This window comes from Diabrotica virgifera, chromosome 5, assembly GCF_917563875.1.
Source record: "Diabrotica virgifera virgifera chromosome 5, PGI_DIABVI_V3a".
NCBI lineage: Eukaryota > Metazoa > Arthropoda > Insecta > Coleoptera > Chrysomelidae > Diabrotica > Diabrotica virgifera.
The window spans coordinates 155,447,486-155,464,430 of NC_065447.1; the positions used below are offsets into that span (position 1 = coordinate 155,447,486).

Genomic DNA, 16,945 nt, shown 5'->3' on the forward strand with positions numbered 1-16,945 from the left:
AAAAAAATTAATTCTGTTAGTAAGAGAGGGTAACTTTTAATTTATTTATCCCGTCCATAAGTGGAAAGTTTGATGCGCCACTGTCGACGCATGTGCCACTGAAAAGTGACGGCACAGTGTTCAAACGTTTTCTTTTAGGTTCTACTATTTAAGTTATAGGGTCCCATCGTGCCTAAGATGATTAAGAAATTTCACCTATAGCGGCTCTTAGTCTATAAGTACGATTATAGAGACCTGTTAATAATCTGAAAATTTATTTATAATTTACATATTCAGGGATATTTTGAAAAAGAAGCCACTTCTCGATAAAAGGTGACTTATCAAAAAAAGACTAAGAGGCAAAAAAGTTTTAAAAACACTGTGTTTAACTAATGGTATCACAATAATACACTCACCGGCACAAAAAACGGGCACCCCAAAAAATAGGTCATTTTTATGGCTCGTATTTCCTAAACCTGTGGTCCGATTTAAGTTATTTTTTTAATATGTTATAGCCTTATTCTTTAACAATATCTCTGTAATAATATTGTTGCTACACAGGAAATTATCATGGTATACCGGGCGTACCAATCAAACTGTGTTTTTTTCTAAAAGTTCGGAACACCCTGTGGAATATCCTAGCATTTATAAAATACTGAAATTAAAACCCAACTATAGCCTCAGGTTTTCGTAACATTCTGTTTTTTGATTCATTCGTTTATGTGGGATAATATAAAAGTACTTTAACAACTAGCCCTGTATTTCATCAATTCAGAGTGTTTCTAAATAAGTGCGACAAACTTTAAGGGGTAATTCTGGATGAAAAAATAATGACCGTTTGCTTTATAAACATATGTACGCAAATGTTTCGTTTCCAAGATACGGGATGTTGAATTTTTTCTTACAAATTGACGATTTATTTATTGGCCTAAAACCGGTTGAGGCATGCAAATGAAATTTGGTAGGTTTTAAGAGAAAGTTATTGCGCATTTTTTGACATAGAATTAAAAATTTTATATTCACCATTGGCGTGCATACGGGTCATACTACCCGGTCATGTTACAAGTATGCACGACAATGGTGAATATAAAATTTTTAATTGTACGTCAAAAAATGCGCAATAACTACCTCTTAAAACCTATCAGATTTCATTTGCATATCTCAACCGGTTTTGGAGCACTAAATAAATCGTCAGTTTGTAAGAAAAAATTCAACAACCCGTATCGCGGAAACGAAGCATTTACGGACATATATTTATAAAGCAAACGGTCATTATTTTTTCATGTAGAATTACCCCTTAAAAGTTTGTCGCACTTATTTAGAAACACCCTGTTTTGATGAAGAAGATGGCTAGTTGTTAAAGTACCTAACTTTTTTATCATTCCACATAAGCGAATGAATCAAAAAGCAGAATGTTAAGAAAAGCTGAGGCTATAGTTGGGTTTTAATCAGAATTTTATAAATGCTAGAATATTCCACAGGGTGTTCCGAACTTTTAGAAAAAAAAAACAGTTTGTTTGGTACACCCGGTATACAATGAAAATTTACCTGTCTAGCAACAATATTATTACAGCGATATTGTTAAAGAACACGGCTATAACATATTAAAAAAATCACTTAAATCGGACAACAGGTTTAGGAAATACGAGCCATCAAAAATGACCCATTTTGTGGGGTGCCCGTTTCTCGTGCCGGTGAGTGTAGTTTAATTGGAACGTACACAAACATTTGGGGGGTTTAAAGGAACAAAACCCCCATAAAATTTTTATGTAAATATATTAAAAAAGACGCCGCATCTCGATAAAAACTGGCTTAGCGAAAAAAATACTAAGAGGCAAAAAAGTTTTAAAAATGTTGTGTTTAACTAACGGTACTACAATAATGGATTAATTGAAACGTACACAAAAAGTTTGGGGGGGTTTAAGAGAACAAGACCCCCATAAAATTTTTATAGGGTGGACAAATTTCACTATAATTTTGTTTTAAGATGTTCCTGCCATAAGAATGATACGTGTCCATTTTCAATAAAAAATCTCTAATAGTTTTCGATATATTGAAAAAAATCGATAATCATTTTGTAACTTCAAAAGGTTGTAACTTTTTTTATAAGCAGATTTGTACTAAGGTAAGAACTATTTTTGACTCCAGAATGTGTGGTATAATTTATGACATGGCGAATCTTTTCAGGACACCCTGTATAACTTCGTCAAATGCGCAGCCTGTCTGTTTCTCCTTAATTGCCACTCCTTTGTCCAGCCCTTAGGTTAATGAAACGAAAGATATAACCTTCAGGATCTAAGTTGCCGACAAATGTCAAGACTACGTGTTAATAATTTCAGATGAACATACATAATAACAAAAGGTGTCCGGCAAATAATATACACTATACTATACAGTGATGAGCGCGCTAATAACCGGCAAAATATCACAAAAGATGGAAAACGTGTATTAAGTTGTGACATAAAAAGAAATGAAACTATTCGAGTTATGAAATTTAGCGATATTAACCAATAAATTTACATTATATTGATTGTTTCCCACCTTTACACGTATCAGAGGAGTATGTCAACTAAAACTGTCACTGTGACAGTGGTAGTTTCCAGATTTGTGCGATACGTGTAAAGGTGGGAAACAATCAATATAATGAAATTCATAGTTTAATGTCTCTAAATTTATTAGCGATATTAACCAATAAATTTACATTATATTGAATGTTTCCCACCTTTACACGTATCAGAGGAGTATGTCAACTAAAACTGTCACTGTGACAGTGGTAGTTTCCAGATTCGTGCGATACGTGTAAAGGTGGGAAACAATCAATATAATGTAAATTTATAGTTTAATGTCGCTAAATTTCCCAACTCGATTAGTTTCATTTCTTTTTATCTCACAACTTAATACGTTTTCCATATTTTGTGCTATTTGGCCGGTTATTAGCTCGCTCATCACTGTATATCTCCTATATTGCTTAAAACATACGAAAAAAACAAACGGAATTCGCGATGTTAAGTAATGACGACCTCTCGTGGATTTCAGCTGAACTAGCTTTGAGGGTGTTTTCAATGTCAAACACTGAGCGAACATGCATTTGAAACAAGTAGGTATTATTCATTATTTATTTTACGTTTTATGTCTTTTTTACAAATTTTATATACAACATCGACGCCAACTTTTATTAAAAGGTGAATACATATTCCATGTTAATCATTTTATATTATATAATTTAAAACATATAAAAATATGAACTATTAAGTTCAGAACTAATGTTAAGAAACAAGCGTAAGACAACAAAAGATGAAGTTTTGAAGCCGAAATGTTGAAAAAGAATATAGTAAGACTCATACTAGAAACAACGATATTAAATGAAAATGGGCGGCTATTGAAATGTTGAAGTTGAAAAACACAATAATTGATGGAAAATTACAACATAGTCCGAATTTCAAACCCCTTAAGGGTTAGATTTATGAGTTTGGTAAATTGGATACAAACGGGTACTTAAAAGAGCAGACCAAAGATTGCAAATATGTGAGATGGAGCAAATATATGAAAGAAGATGTAGTAAAGATGAAACATAAGAAAGAACATAAAATATAGATCTTGATGTAGAACTGCATTTGGTAGCTTGCTCAAAACCTTTATATCCCGAGTCTAATGATGAATTGGATATATTCAGGAATGCTGCTATAAGTACCTTAATCATTTCAATGTTCTCAGCCAGAATCGTTAACCAACAATCTGTAAGATTAAATGAATAAAAATAACATCTCTTGTTTCATTTTGTTTCAACATTTCCTCTTTCAATGTTAATACAGATTATATCAAAAACGATTTTATTAAACATAAAAATTGTGGGTGGAGGACAAAGATCAAAGCTGACATCCTATTTATTATGGGCATATGACAATAATGTAGATAAGATAATTTCTAAATTGTGAAGTATTTGATATCATAAATTGTTTATTAAAATGTATCACATAATACTAAACATTTTCTCAGGGACAAAATGTGTTCAATGATTAAATATATTATAATAAAATTATTTTTATTAATTATGTAAGCTTTGAGAAAAAGTGTAAACATGTGTTTACATTGAAAATAGGTTTCAATGACGCTAATTACAAGCATAGTAAGAGAGCTTCGATAGAACTTATTGTTGATATGGGAAGGTATGGTTTTGTTTTGATAGAAAAGCCAGGTAGGTATATTGGTAGAGAGCTTAGGTACAGAAAATCTGAGAAAGTACATATAGTCCTGTCGCCAGGGGGGTACAACGGCCTCCTGTATTCAGATGGACTTACCCAAGTATTTTTTATGTCTGCATATTATTTATTTTCTGCATCTGAGACTCTTCAATTTGTTATGAGATGTCGCTGTATCGCGTCCTAATGGGGAATTTGAATTATCTTTCAGATTCCCTTTAAATTGATGGTCCAGCTATTTTTCGATTCAGAGGAGTGCACGCTAACGAACGCTGCTGAGGACGCCTGAAATGGTAGAAACAGCCTGTCCAGCGGGTGTGCAACCTTCTGAATCGAAAACAAGCAAAACCATCATTTATTATTTTTCTATCTTTACTCGGATTTGAGTACTGAAAGTTCCTCTTCTGTCCTTTTTTCCTAGACGAATGAAAACGGAATGTGATGGTTTCCTTTTCGTTTTCTATATTCGTCGTCTGCGGTCTTATTAATTGAAAAAGTCGCAGATTAAAGATGTACCAGAAAGAACTTTCAACACGAAAAGTCTCAGTTTTAAATTACTATTTACCATTTTGATTTTTATTAAATTGGTGGATTCTGCATCTGAGACTCTTCAATTTATTTTTTATGTATTTTCACCCGTAGAACACGAATTTTTTGGGTAACAGTTGATCCGGATGTCGATAAGATTGTTATAAACAAAGAACTTGAGGAATTACTTACCAGCCATTTGTCGCAAAACAAAACAAAACATTTTTTTGTATAACGAATAACTTTTGATTAAAAAATCAAATAGCAATTCTGCTTACCGCATTTGAAAGTTCAAGTCAAATTATATCGGTTTTAGTTATTTGCATTGCCAAAAATTTATAGGTCTGGATCCCGCGTATGAAAAAAAAGTTGATTAATAGCAAGCTGAAAATTTGTTAATAGCTTAAGGGTGTCTAGTCGAATAAACTTTGATATATGGGAACACTGAAACAGGGGAAGTTTTAATTGTGGAACAGGTTAAAAATTTGGAACGGTCACAGCACGAAAAAGGCACATTTATTTTGTCCGACAGAACAGACTTAAACTCTCCGAACAGAGATTAAACTCTCATGAAAAAATCAGACTGCTATTTATTACCTGTCATAATTCCTGTCATTTGACATATTCTACATGTTCCACTCATTAAAACGCCCATTTGGTGATATATAGCAGTCTGATTTTTGCATGAGAGTTTAATCTCTGTTCGAAGAGTTTAAGTCTGTTCTGTCGGACAAAATAAATGTGCCGTTTTCGTGATGTGACCGTTCCAAATTTTTAACCTGTTCCACAATTAAAACTGCCCCTGTTCCAGTGTTCACACATATCAAAGTTTATTCGACTAGACACCCTTAAGCTATTAACAAATTTTCAGCTTGCTATTAATCAACTTTTTTTTCATACGCGGGATCCAGACCTATTATTATTTTATTGTTAAACAAAGCTATAAACACCTAGTGCTTGAGTGATGTTTTCAATGATTTGGTACAAGTGCAAGCGAGGCGATTTTTACGTAGCATGCATTAAAACGCATGTATTAGACACGGGAAACACTATGTGTTTATAGCTTTTTTTAACAATAAAAAAATAAATTTTTAGCAATGTAAATATGTATTCAAAACCGATAGAATTTGACTTGAACTTTCAAATGCTCTAAGCAGAATTGCTATTTTATTTTTTAATCATAAGTTATTCGGGTTCAAAAATTGCAATTTTTCGATTTTTTGAAAGTTCAACCGCGTTTATCTCGAAAACTATGCATCCTACGAAAAAACTTGTAGGAACATTTTTTGGTTAGACTGGCCCAAAAAATACAAAAAAATGTTTTGTTTTGCGAGAAATCGCTGTTATGTAATTCCTCAACTTCTTTGTTTATAACAATCTTATCGACATCTGGATCAACTGTTACCCAAAAAATTCGTGTTCTACGGGCCAAAATACATAAAAAAAAACCTGGGTAAGTCCATCTGAATAAAGGAGGCCGTTGTACCCCCCTGGCGACAGGACTAATATATAAATAAATAAAAATAAATAAATAAAATTGGTTCCAGTATGAATATGACCCATGTAGAATATATAGCCTCCTGATATAAAAGAACTGAGAAATGAAATGGAATAGGTGTCACAGGTCATAATTTGCACTATTTCAAGCACAACAAACTAACTTTATAGTGGTAATATGAAGCTAATCCTTTTTTGCCCAACTAGCACTTCTGAAGTATACCAAAAAGCCTCCAAGTAGAAGATGTCCTACAAATGGAAAACGATAAACATATTGCAACCTACAGGGGGAAAATATTTTAACCCAAAAACAAACATAAAAACTATAACAATCTCCTGCTTGCAACTAAAAATACTCCTAGTGCTTTAGGAAACTGAACTCAGGTGTTGTCAGTGGATACTGCTCACTCAGATATCTTTGTAAAATAAGCAAAGTAGACAGAGCAATATGAAGGTTCCACAAAAATACAGACAGTCAAACACAGTAATGCAGTGCAATTTTTTGCTAAAACTGTAAATACCTGGAATAGTGTTTCCAGGCCCTAACCAGGTAACAAACATATCTCTTAGAGGCCTATATATCTTTTGGACTGAACATATTATATATAGGTACTTAAAAACATATTTCAGATAGCAGTGTTAAAAAAGTTCCAGGACAAACAGCCTCTTTGAAATCTAATAAAAACTAAAATTATAATATCACAGACCATCACACATCTTTCCCAACAATATTCACATATGTACACATCTTTCCGAACATATATGACATATTAGAGGACTAGGGGAGAGTTGCCCTAGTCAGTTACATATCTTATTTCATAATTTAATATACACTGATATGGATAGGATATTTTATAAACCACTACATTCTTAATGATGTTCTTGTTCTCACTGTTGTGTTCATAAAAAAACAAGTTTTCAAAAGTTTAAACAGTACTTAAGTATTTATTATGCAAATATTAGTAATAAAATTTATTGAAGAGGTGAAACTGAAAAGTGGAAAAATAAAAAAAGGATTCAAAATTGAGATCACAAAAGAAAACAATTTGAACATAACAAGTTCTAATTAAAGAATGTCAAATACAACCAAAATCAGTTAAAATGTAAAATATTCTCTGTGCTTATGAATTACTTAATATTTTATTAAATATGCATTAATTTTGACGAAATAAGCAATTTGCAAGGCTCTATATACAAAAAACTGCATATATGGTGGTCCGTATATATGCATATATATGAAAATATGGCTGGCAGGGAATGTGTTAAAAATGCTTCACATTAAACATGTTCTGAAAAGTTTCAAATGGAAAATGTACTGTAAGAATAAGAATACAGTAGACTCGCGATTATCCAAGTCTAGGTTATCGGAGCCCCTCGGTTCACCGAGGCAAAAGTCGTAACTGGTGAGTTTCAACTTTCAACCTTGACACAACATCGCCGCCTCAAAAAGAGCAATGAAGCTTACGCAAAAATCTATCAAATACTTTTTAAACAGTAATATTGATAAGGTAAATGTTTTATCTTCTATAGACAGTACTGTATTAGTCTTAGTCATTAAGATAACTAGAGCTAGGGTTATTTACAAGTTTTTCTATCAGTACAACCAATGGATAATCGCGAGTCTACTGTAAATATTAAATGGTGAGGTATCAAAAAGAACAGCACATGGATGGGCAATATATTGTTAAAAATGTATGTAAAGCAACATACTCATTAATCTGAAGCTGAAAGTCTTCAATCAGTGTGTTTTGAGGGTAATGATCTACCTACGGTGTGGAAACTATCCATAACAAAAAACAATTCTTCAAAATTAAGCATAGCACAAAGAAGGATGGATCGTTCAATGATACTAACATTGGTAACAATAAAAACCAAGATCACAAACGAAGACCTACAAAAGAGAATCAGAGTTACAGATGTGGAGAGGACTAGTAGATTGAAATGTAGATGGGCTGGTCATGTGGTAAGGATGAAGGATGTAAAGCAAGTTAACCGAATGAAAACCAAGAACAGATAAACAAAACAGAGGAAGACCACCTACATGATGGCAAGATAACCTGTGAAAGGTGATGAAAAATTTGATGCATACTGCACAAGACTGTGCACTTTGGATACACTAGTAGAGGGAAGGCCTACGTCTCCCCTGTTTTTAGCTTAAAAAAGGCTGATGATGATGATATCTACAGGGTGTAACAAAAATACAGGTCATAAATTAAAGTACATATTCTGGGACCAAAAGTAGTTCAAATGAACCTAACTTACCTCAGTACAAATATGCACATAAAAAAAGTTACAGCCCTTTGAAGTTACAAAATGAAAATCGATTTTCTCGAATATATCGAAAACTATTAGAGATTTTTTATTGAAAATAGACATGTGGCATTCTTATGGCAGGAACATCTTAAAGAAAAATTGTAGTGAAATTTGTGCACCCCCTAAAAATTTTATGGGGTTTTGTTCCCTAAAACCCCCCCAAACTTTTGTGTATGTGCTCAAAACATACAGTTCAAAACTTTTTTGCCTCCTAGTATTTTTTTGATAAGGCAGTTTTTCTCGAGATGCGGCTTGTTTTTAAAAATGTTTACACACAAAATTTATGGGGGTTTTGTGCCTTTAAACCATTACCATTAATACCATTAGTTAAACACAGTGTTTTTAAAACTTTTTTGCCTCTTTGTATTTTTCCGATAATTCACCTTTTATCGAGATGTGTCTTCTTTTTTAATATGGTTCAAAATATACCTAAAAATGTAAATCATAAATAAATTTTCATATTATTACAAAGTCTCCATAATCGTACTTAACCATACATACAAAATATGTGGTGGATTTGACAAATGTTCAAAATATCTCGATAAAAACTGACTTTTTGAAAAAGTACTAAGAGGCAAAAACGTTTATAAAACATTGTGTTTAACTAATGGTACTACAATAATAATTAAATTGGAACGTACACAAAAGTTTGGGGGGTTTAAAGGAACAAAACCCCCATAAAATTTTTAAGGGGTGTCCAAATTTCACTATAATTTTTTCTTAAGAAACTACTGCCATAAGAATGCCACATGTCCATTTTTCATAAAAAATCTCTAATAGTTTTCGATATATTGGAAAAAATCGATTTTCATTTTTTAACTTCAAAGGGCTGTAACTTTTTTTATGTGCACATTTGTACTAAGGTAAGTTAGGTTTAATTGAACTATTTTTGGTCCCAGAATATGTGATTAAATTTATGACCTGTATTTTTGTTACACCCTGTATATTAGATTCTGGCTAAAATTACCAGTGTAAAGTTTTTGATTTGTTAATTTTGGGTATGTTACCACTTAACCCATTCGCTGCCAATCATGCACCATCTCGTGATATGGTTACTGCAGTCAGTCAGTGTCATTCACACGCCAGTGAGTGATATGGTTATTTCAGTCAGGTGCCTTTCAACAAAATATGTCCTAGCTGAGTTCCATCCTCTTCAATAGGCAGTTAATGTGTTAAACAATATCTAGTTACGTATCTAGGTGTGATAACTAGATATTCTAAAAAACTTAATTCCCTATTGCTGTATGATATTATATTCAATTTAATTATGCCACTGCCAGTTAACTAAATGAATAACAACCAATAATTATTAATAAAAGCTTTGACCACATTTTAAGTATTATTGGAAAAAATTAAATGTCAGGTTAGTAGTAAAACTACTTTTGTAAATGACTACCAAAAAACTGGTTATATAAATCTTGTATTGATTTAAGAAATAATTTAATAATGATCCTGCAAATACAAAAAAAAAATTGTAATAAAAAATAACTCACCTTGGGCAATTCTGGTCTGCTGGGAGTCCTTGATTTATCATTAGATATGTAGTCTGGTACATCCCGGTTCTTTTTTGTGAAATCAAAAATGGCAGTATTTGAGACTGGTTCTTTGGCTCTCAGTTTTTTTGGCACTACGTTTTTATTTACAACTTCAACACTCCCTTTATCACTACCACTAGACTTGTTCTTTGCAGTATTGATCGAATTTTTCTCAATTTCGGTTACAGTTAAACTTTTCTCAATTTTCTTCTCAGGGACAACATTGACTGGCGGGGGCGGAGGGGTAAACTTTGGTGGAGAACGTGGTCTCTGAGTTTGTAAAAGTTTAGCTCCTGTGTCAATTTTTGAGTCTGTGTGACCATTCACTTCAATCCTGAGAGGCTCCGAAGGTGGAACTTTTGTTTCAGAAACATTTTTGTTGAGGGGAAGGTGATTTTGAGTTACTTCTTTATGAACAAAATTGTAAACAGATGTACCACTATCTTTAGAAATATTATTAATACTTGTAGGAGATACTTTTTTGTAGCCAGGTGAATCGGAATCATCATCATAAGTTAATGTAGTAGGTCTAAATTGTGTAGGACTCATGTTTGAGCTTGGTGACCAGCTGTAACTTGGACTAATTAAAGGACTGGCTGGTTTTACTCTGCTGGGACTTACTAATGGACTTGTAACCCTCTTAGGACTGTGATGTTCTTCATTGTTTAATTTTTCAGGTTTTTTAAATAATGGTGGAGGTATTGAAGATAACGGACTAGAGGTAAGTATTAGGTCTGGAGTTTCTGATAAATTTGAAGATGGTTTACCTTGTACTGTTTCAGCAGGAATTATTCTTGATATATCTGGAATTGGACTGAGCAATGATACATCAGTTTTGGGCACTTTGTTGAGCTCTAAATGCTTCAACTGCTGTTTTTCTTCCGATTTAGTCACAGTTTTTGTTGGAGAACGTGGTGCAATCACTTTTTTTTCATTAGGTGCTGGCTTGGGAGCCTTCACTTGAGGTTTTCTTGTTGCTTTTGCTTCTACTTTTGCTTTCACAATTATATTATTAAAACTATCAACTTTAGCAGCTACATCACCAGTTTGCGGAGGCGCTCTAGTACGTTGTTCAGGTCTTCTTTCAAAAATCATTTTTGCTTGTTTCACAAAATCTACCGGAGGTTTTTCCTTTTCACTCATTATAGGTTGCAATCTTTTAGGTCTGTTTATTCTCTGACTGAATTTATTTTCTGATTTGATATCAGTATTATCTGGTATTTTCCTGTAAGGATAGTCACTTCCTTCCTTTTGAACCGCGATAAGCGTTTCTTCATGTAAAGATTGTCGATTTGAAACCACATTGTTAGTTTGACTGTCTAAACGTGAAATAGTTTCTACAGACCTGGCCCTTTTCATCTCATGGTGCCGGTTGGAATTTCTATAACGATTGGGTACATTTCTAGTGGCACTAACACCATTAAATCGTGATTCATACTTATCTGAGGAATGTTTGGTTTCCGGTTCATCATCATCCAGGAGGTTTTCTAAAGATGTGGCTTTTCTCAAGATTGAAGGGCGATGGTTGCTTTCCCGAAGGGCTAAACTAAGGTATTTATTTTTAAGTTTTTTCACTATACCGGGGCCGTAATGCAACTCTTCCGACGAATCAGAGTCGCTCTCCTTGTGATACCCATTATTAGCAACCATTTCGGCGAAATGGTCGGGCTTGTTGTCGACCCAAACTCGTTCTTGAACCATTTTCGGACTCACATTACACGGTTGTTCCGATGCATCAGTACCACTCGACCGCGGCGAAATATCAGACGCTACTGATTCACTCTTGGAGGTTAGGATAGGTTGATGTACCGTTCGATGAGCCGAAGAGTGATGGGGGGTAGAGTGATGATCTTTGCTGCCGTTGCCAAACGATGTTTTATTTTGAGTTCTCAGTCTGGCAATTAAATCTTTTTTCCACTGCGGGGTACTGTCGACACCAGTAGTACTCTCCATTTTAGAAATTTTCGATTTTCTGTACTATATCTCGCTTACGATAATTTTTTATGGTTCCCTAAACATATTGCCAACGCGAATCTATCACTACCTTCACAGACTGATGAATGTATACATATGTTATGTTTTACCTGTTTTAACCTTCACGGAAACACTGGTTGATTTTTCACTTAAAATGACGGTACACTTAATACTTAATTTATCACAGAAAGGAACAGGTTGTTATAGGCTGATATCAAAAGTGTGACTAGAGTACCTTCTACCTATCAAAATTATAATCTACACTTTCTACTATAATACATAATTTAATACCCCAGATATGTTTTATTAAAAATGAACTAACCTAAACACAAACAATGATGTAATGACATTTCATTTAAAGAATCGTTAACATCTGCTGACTTCTTGTAGAAATTGAATTTACTAATTTAACTCAGCTGAAGATTTCTTCATCATGACATTTATTACATTGATCGCATATTTTTGTGTAAAGATGGCAGGGAAAAAGCACCATGTATTTTAAAAAGTTAACGTTAATAAATTATAATAATCATTTATTTTGTAAAATTAGATTTTGGATTTTTATAAAAACAATTCAAATGCTTCTATTGTAAAATGAAGGCAAATAATTAAACCTAGGGATTTACTCAACTATAAACTACTTCTGATCTCTCGTGGTCGATAAATGTACTAAGCAAATACTATCATAGGTATCTTCTTTTATAATATTTTTTGTACACAGATGGATATGTGGAATCTCAATCAACCGTGGAATCCAGTGGAATCCGTGGAATCCTATCTCCTTCCAGGGTTGGCTTTAGAAAATATATTCACAGTTTTCAACAAAATATTCTTTTATAGTTTTATATTTTGGACTCTTTTAAATCATAGATTTCTGATTCTCTCTTTATTGCTGCTTTTGGGATTACAGCTTTCCTAATAATATGTGTAGGTTTTTCACTCAGCTTGGGAATATTTTTACAGAATCATTGTAAATATTATAGTTAGCCCAATAAATGACCGTTTTGGAGTGTAATTTTCAGGGGCAACGGTGCCGTGGCAGTTAGTAGTCATTCGCATCTGGTAAAAATTTTTGGAAAATATGAAAATATACATTGTTTTAAGCTATTTTCCCGAAAAAAATTTGCGGATTACTCATTCATTTAAATAAAAATCAACTTTGAAAATTGGTTTTTTCCATACATAACCTTACTAATTTCAGACATATTTTCCCCAAATAGAAGTGTATATTTTATATTTGTAGGTACCTACTGACCTTTTATTTATATCTTATTAATCCATATTAGTGCGGTATAATTCATTATTTTTATTAGAATACTGGATTATATTGAAAATATTATAATCCAACAAAATTTTAAATTCTCTCTGTCAACATTTTTGCAATCAACACAAAATCACAAAATGTTTATGACATTTAGATCAACATTCGACCACGACTGTGCTAGGTTGCCAATTTTTATCGTAGGGTTTTCTGTTTCAAATATTGATGTAATTTAAATAAATCAAAATATCTTTGGAATTTGAAAATTTGTCAAAACAAGATTAGTTGTCATTCACGTTTAGTATCGAAAAATGGATGTAACTTCTTATTTTGATATTAATAATATCACACAAAAAAGCGATTTAGAATTAATCCAACATTTGCAAAGTGTTTGATTAATTAAAAAACAGTTTAAGTGCAAAGAAAGACAGTGTCGCCGTTTATGTACGGTGAGGTCAATGGAGAGATACAAATCGTCGTCTTGGAAGCCAACTAGTCTAACCCACAAATTTAACAAAATGAGCTAAGTTCACAATTTTTTTTAGAATCCACTGAATAATATGGTGGTCATTAAATCTAAGCCTAAAAAAATTTTCTGGGCCTTATATAGAAAATTGTTAATAATACCAAGCCACATTGACAAAAGTGATGAAAAATTCTATGCTGCATCGTCTTGTTTGCCTCCAAAATAAAATGCTTCATCGAATAAATATTTCAGTGATCAACTAGCCCAAGCGCACTTAGAATGGTTGACCACTGCCACATCTATTGTACTGTGAGATAAGACTCGATTAGACTATGTACTTCTAGGAAACATAACAACATTCTTGTGCGATAATCATCAAGTGTCTCACTCGGTCCTGCACAAATGCGTAAGATAACACTGACTGACAAATTTTTAACTGTTAGTTGAATGCTATTTTATGTAGAGTGAGTAGTGAGCAGTCTGTTTTTCGTATCTATATTAAGTTTTACTACAAGTTGTAAGTTTTGGTTTTCAAAAACAAGAATAAAACATGAATAACAGTTCAACATGGCATAGATCTGGCGCAAGTATCATTAGGTCATCTCGTGTGAAAAAAATGGTTGAAGCAGCTTTATCACGACAAGAAAATGTTCCTGGTAAGTAGCTGTTTTATTTCCTAAATCAATAAAAAAAATATGGAAACTCTGGTTTCTTAATTATTACGAAGATGTATTCTATAGTACACATTAAAATTATTTTTACAATGAATCACAATTTGTCTATCGGCGGAACGTGGGGTGAAGAAAGAGGACCACAGAACCGGCTTGGATCTTTAAGCAAATGAAATGACTTGATGATTAAATTTGATATATGAAATCTTCGTCTACACATTGCATATCATTTAAGCAAAATAAACAGCATGATAATAAGGAACGTGTATTTTTGAAAAATTCGCATTTTATTTACAAATGTTGAAAAAATTTAATAAAAACGATGAACTTAAAAAAGCTACATACTAATAAAGTCATTCACGTTTCAATAAACTGCGTACATAGGAAATCAATCATTTTACGACTTCCGAAAAGGGACTTTATTGTTACATTGTAAAATAATTTTAATGTCTACTATAGCTGTATAAATTACACTACTAAAGCCAGTATTTGATTTTCAGGCCCAGAACAAAGTGAAAGAGTAACTGACTTCACAGTATTGCAGAATGTTCTGTCAGAGCGAAACGAGGACTTTCAGAGTAAGTTGAAAGTTCATTTCAATACCTATAGTTCGTTCAGTACTATTCCATTAACATTACTAAGACTAGCGTTTCATTTTCAGATCCAGAACAAAGTGAGACAGTAACTAACTTCACAGTATTGCAGAATGTTCTGCCAGAACGAAACCAGGATTTTCAGAGTAAGTTGACAGCTCATTTCAAATCTATAGTTTAATCAGTACTACGCCATTAACATTACTAAGACTAGCGTTGATTTTCAGACCCAGAACAAAGTGAGACAGTAACTAACTTCACAGTATTGCAGAATGTTCTACCAGAACGAAACGAGGACTTTCAGAGTAAGTTGAAAGTTCATTTCAATACCTACCTATAGTTCGTTCAGTACTATGCCATTAACATTACTAAGACTAGCGTTTCATTTTCAGATCCAGAACAAAGTGAGACAGTAACTAACTTCACAGTATTGCAGAATGTTCTGCCAGAACGAAACCAGGATTTTCAGAGTAAGTTGACAGCTCATTTCAAATCTATAGTTTAATTAGTACTATGCCATTAACATTATTAAGACTAGCGTTGATTTTCAGACCCAGAACAAAGTGAGACAGTAACTAACTTCACAGTATTGCAGAATGTTCTACCAGAACGAAACGAGGACTTTCAGAGTAAGTTGAAAGTTCATTTCAATACCTATAGTTCGTTCAGTACTATGCCATTAACATTACTAAGACTAGCGTTTCATTTTCAGATCCAGAACAAAGTGAGACAGTAACTAACTTCACAGTATTGCAGAATGTTCTGCCAGAACTAAACCAGGATTTTCAGAGTAAGTTGACAGCTCATTTCAAATCTATAGTTTAATCAGTACTACGCCATTAACATTACTAAGACTAGCGTTGATTTTCAGACCCAGAACAAAGTGAGACAGTAACTAACTTCACAGTATTGCAGAATGTTCTACCAGAACGAAACGAGGACTTTCAGAGTAAGTTGAAAGCTCATTTCAATACCTATAGTTCGTTCAGTACTATGCTATTAACATTAATTAACATTACTAAGACTAGCGTTGATTTTCAGGCCCAGAACAATGTAAAACAGTAACTGACTTCACAGTATTGCAGAATGTTTTGTCAGAGCGAAACGAGGACTTTCAGAGTAAGTGGAAAGCTCATTTCAATAACTATAATTTGTTCCCTATTATGCCATTAACATTACTAAGACCAGCATTTGATTTTCAGACTCAGAACAACGCGAAACAGTGACTGACTTTACAGAAGGTTCAAAAGGAGCAGATTCAGACCAATCATTTGTAAACCAAGAGCCTAGCGTATCACATACTATTCAGGAGACATCACAGTCTTCATTATCGTCATGTTATGTCTCCAACAGCGACAAAGACGACGAACCGTGTTCTCTAGAAACGAGAAGAGTGTTGAGTCGGACACAAACCAATGAAAATGTTGCTGTAACTACTGAAGAGAGCTCGACTAGAAAACGCAAAAGAAACCCAAAAGATTGGAAAAGAAACAAGCAGAAAAAACTAAGAATGATGGAAAAGAATTCGAGAACCGAGCTGGAAGGAAAATACCTGCTAAAACGCTGACACCAGTCAACTGCAAATGTCATTATAAATGCAATGATAAAATATCCCACGAAAACAGAAAGAAAGTACTCGAAGAATACCTAAAAATGGAATGTGAACAACTAAGGTGGAGTTTTATTGCAAAATGTGTGTCAAGTATGCCCGTGAAAAGGCGATATCAAGGTGAAGCAGAATCTAGACGAAATAACACATTAGCTTTCAGCTTAACTGTAGATGGAAACAAAATCCAAGTGTGCAAAACAGTTTTTTGGCCACACTAAATATTTCTGCTCAAAAAGTTCGGACGGCACTATCAAAGAAGACGCCAGAAGGCACTACAGAGTCAGACCGGCGTGGTAAAAAGGAACCACCAAACAAAAAAA

At 33.4% G+C, this 16,945-nt stretch overlaps 2 protein-coding genes across 6 annotated transcripts in view; one reads left to right on the forward strand and one right to left on the reverse strand.

The window, feature by feature from the left end:
- The window catches only part of LOC126884513 (uncharacterized protein DDB_G0284459), a 244,961-nt gene extending 232,382 nt beyond the window's left edge, over positions 1-12,579 (reverse strand). The window contains exon 1 of the mRNA XM_050650452.1: positions 10,010-12,579. Within this exon, the coding sequence (XP_050506409.1) occupies positions 10,010-12,004 (1,995 nt within the window). The 5' untranslated portion in view covers positions 12,005-12,579. The remainder of the gene's footprint in view (positions 1-10,009) is intronic.
- A 702-nt stretch (positions 12,580-13,281) lies between these two features.
- LOC126884516 (uncharacterized) lies at positions 13,282-16,629 on the forward strand. 5 transcript variants are annotated; one of them, XM_050650455.1, is made up of 10 exons: positions 13,282-14,408; positions 14,924-15,001; positions 15,085-15,162; positions 15,244-15,321; positions 15,409-15,486; positions 15,568-15,645; positions 15,729-15,806; positions 15,888-15,965; positions 16,058-16,135; positions 16,219-16,629. In XM_050650455.1, the coding sequence occupies exons 1-10, from the start codon at positions 14,303-14,305 to the stop codon at positions 16,581-16,583; spliced, it is 1,095 nt and encodes a 364-aa protein (XP_050506412.1). In that variant the 5' UTR covers positions 13,282-14,302; the 3' UTR covers positions 16,584-16,629. The 5 variants fall into 5 exon arrangements, with proteins under 5 accessions (XP_050506412.1, XP_050506413.1, XP_050506416.1 ...); XM_050650456.1 differs by lacking the exons at positions 15,568-15,645; positions 15,729-15,806; XM_050650459.1 differs by lacking the exons at positions 15,409-15,486; positions 15,568-15,645.
- The last annotated feature ends 316 nt before the right edge of the window (positions 16,630-16,945 follow it).

What these genes read in the sequence shown, in the direction of transcription:
- LOC126884516 (XM_050650455.1), top strand. Translation starts at nt 14,303, where the DNA reads ATGAATAACAGTTCAACATGGCATAGATCTGGCGCAAGTATCATTAGG. An exon ending in ACGAAACGAGGACTTTCAGA is followed by an intron (nt 15,322 to 15,408) that starts GTAAGTTGAAAG and finishes TTTCATTTTCAG; the next exon opens with ATCCAGAACAAAGTGAGACA. An exon ending in ACGAAACGAGGACTTTCAGA is followed by an intron (nt 15,646 to 15,728) that starts GTAAGTTGAAAG and finishes TTTCATTTTCAG; the next exon opens with ATCCAGAACAAAGTGAGACA.